Here is a 2069-nt window from a genome sequence, read left to right as displayed (position 1 = left end):
TAGCTCTTTTCTAAATGTGCAAAGTCCCGCTCATTGCTAGAAAAATTCAAAAATTCTATTTATGAAGAAAAATTCTCCTGTGGTGACTTTTAGAAAAAAACACCGCCCTTTTCTTAATGTTTGAACGTTTTCAAATTCTCGGGAGATTTTGGAAATATGTTGATAACTTTTATTGTTCCCCGGCTCGGGTGCATCAAGCCGGGGAACCCCGGCAGCGCCCCCATGCCAGTCTGCCACTGTCTCCCGATATTCGTTGTTGATGTCGTTAATTTATCGATTTTTTTTAAAAGTCTGCAGGCCCATCATTTGAATATCGTGAGCCGACTCAAAATCCAATTTCACCACCATATCAAGAAGCGATTGCTCTTCTTGAAAAAACGAGGCTTGGAAAAGCAGATGGAAGTGTCGTGAAGATGAATGAAATGGTTCATGCAATAACTGGTATGATCATGGAAAAAATAATTGAGAAAGAAGAAGAGGAAGCTAAAGCTAAAGAAGAGGAAGCTGCTGCTGCTGCAGCTGAAGATACAGATGATGAGAATGCCGAACCATCAGTAGAGAGAGTAAAAAAAATGTTGGCAAAATTGCATTTTCCGGTAGACAGTAACAGTGCATTTAGAGATATGGAAGATGAACCTAAGGAAGATGAAACTAAAGTTAAAAAAGAGGAAACTCCGACAACTTCAGAGGATAAAAGTATAGATGATTCTAAACTATCAGTGGAGGAAATCGAAAAAATGCAGTTGTTGGAAGAAACTAGAAGTGAATTGAAAGCTAAAGAGGATGAAACTAAAGTTGAAGAAGAAAAGACTGCCACAACTTCAGAAGATAAAAGTGTAGACGATTCTAAGCCATCAGTAGAGAAAGTAAAAAAAATGTTGGAAAAAGTACAGTTGTCGGAAGAAAGTAGCGGTGTATTTAAAGCTAAGAAAGGTAAATCTAAAAAATCTAAAAAAGTAGAAACTGCTACCATTTCACAAGATGCAATTAGAGATGATCCCAGATCATCGTTGGAGGGAGAAAGAAAAATGTTGGAAAGAATGAAATTGTGGATAGAAAGTAGCGGTATAACCGAAAGTTTACTTTAATTTCTCTAGATTTTTTAAATTTTATAATCTTAATATATTAAAATGTAGATTGTTGTAAGATTAATGTACATGCCTCGGACTCACCACACTTTTGAGACTATTTGACATTTTTTTGCTGCTATTTTGTTAAAATTACACTATTTTTCTCACAATTGTCTGCTATTGACATTATTTCTTTATTTTTACACTCAAAAACACTTGACTTGAATAAAAAAAGACGAATTTATAAAAAAATCGTTGAATCCTCAACCAAGAAAGATTAATTTTCAACAAAACAGTTACATTAAAAAAAGGATTTTCTACCAAGAGGGATTAATTTTCTAATTAAAAAGACTAATTTTCAACGAAGGAAGATTTTTCATTCAATAAAGGAAAAAAATTGATGCGAAATATTAAATTTTCAAGCTAAATGTACAATACTTCAAGAAAACAGTTAAGTTTTCAATTAAATAGATAAATTTGCAACTAAAAATTAATTTTCGACTAAGAAGGATAATCTCCTGCTAAAAAAGATTAATTCTCCACGAAATAGATCAATTTTTAACCAAATATTTGAATTTTAAGTCAAGAACATTAATTTTCTATCAGAATTGAAAATACATCATTTTTCGAAATTTATTTGATTAACTGTTAGTTTCGATTTTTTAGTTTATAAATTATTTAAACTAAATAAATAGAGTAGTTAAATTAAAAAAAAAATTGTTATCAGTTTCTTGAATTATAAACGATAAAGTTAAATTTAAAGTTAAAAACTCAATTTTCAACATAAAAAAATGAAATTTCAACGAAAAATATAATAGATGATTAAACAAAAAAAAGACTTTTTTTGAAGGAATAAAAACAGATTTAGCAAAAAAAAAACAAATAAATTTTCAACCAAATATTTAAATGTTGTGTCAAATTATTGAATTTTCGATCCGACAATACGAATTTTCAACAAAAAAGTTCATTTTCAAGAAATTAGTTACATTTTAAGTTAAA

General features: G+C 29.9%; 1 protein-coding gene across 1 annotated transcript in view; it reads left to right on the top strand.

Moving 5' to 3' along the window:
• LOC117174665 (putative tRNA (cytidine(32)/guanosine(34)-2'-O)-methyltransferase) overlaps nucleotides 1-1326 on the top strand; it is a 37110-nt gene extending 35784 nt beyond the window's left edge. The window contains exon 5 of the mRNA XM_033363955.1: nucleotides 291-1326. Coding sequence (XP_033219846.1) covers nucleotides 291-1088 — 798 coding nt within the window. The 3' untranslated portion in view covers nucleotides 1089-1326. The remainder of the gene's footprint in view (nucleotides 1-290) is intronic.
• Nucleotides 1327-2069: the final 743 nt, after the last annotated feature.

Source organism: Belonocnema kinseyi, chromosome 6 (genome assembly GCF_010883055.1).
Source record: "Belonocnema kinseyi isolate 2016_QV_RU_SX_M_011 chromosome 6, B_treatae_v1, whole genome shotgun sequence".
Classification (NCBI taxonomy): Eukaryota; Metazoa; Arthropoda; class Insecta; order Hymenoptera; family Cynipidae; genus Belonocnema; species Belonocnema kinseyi.
The sequence above is the reverse complement of the archived record's forward strand: the minus strand, read 5'-3'. Positions and strand labels throughout refer to the sequence as shown.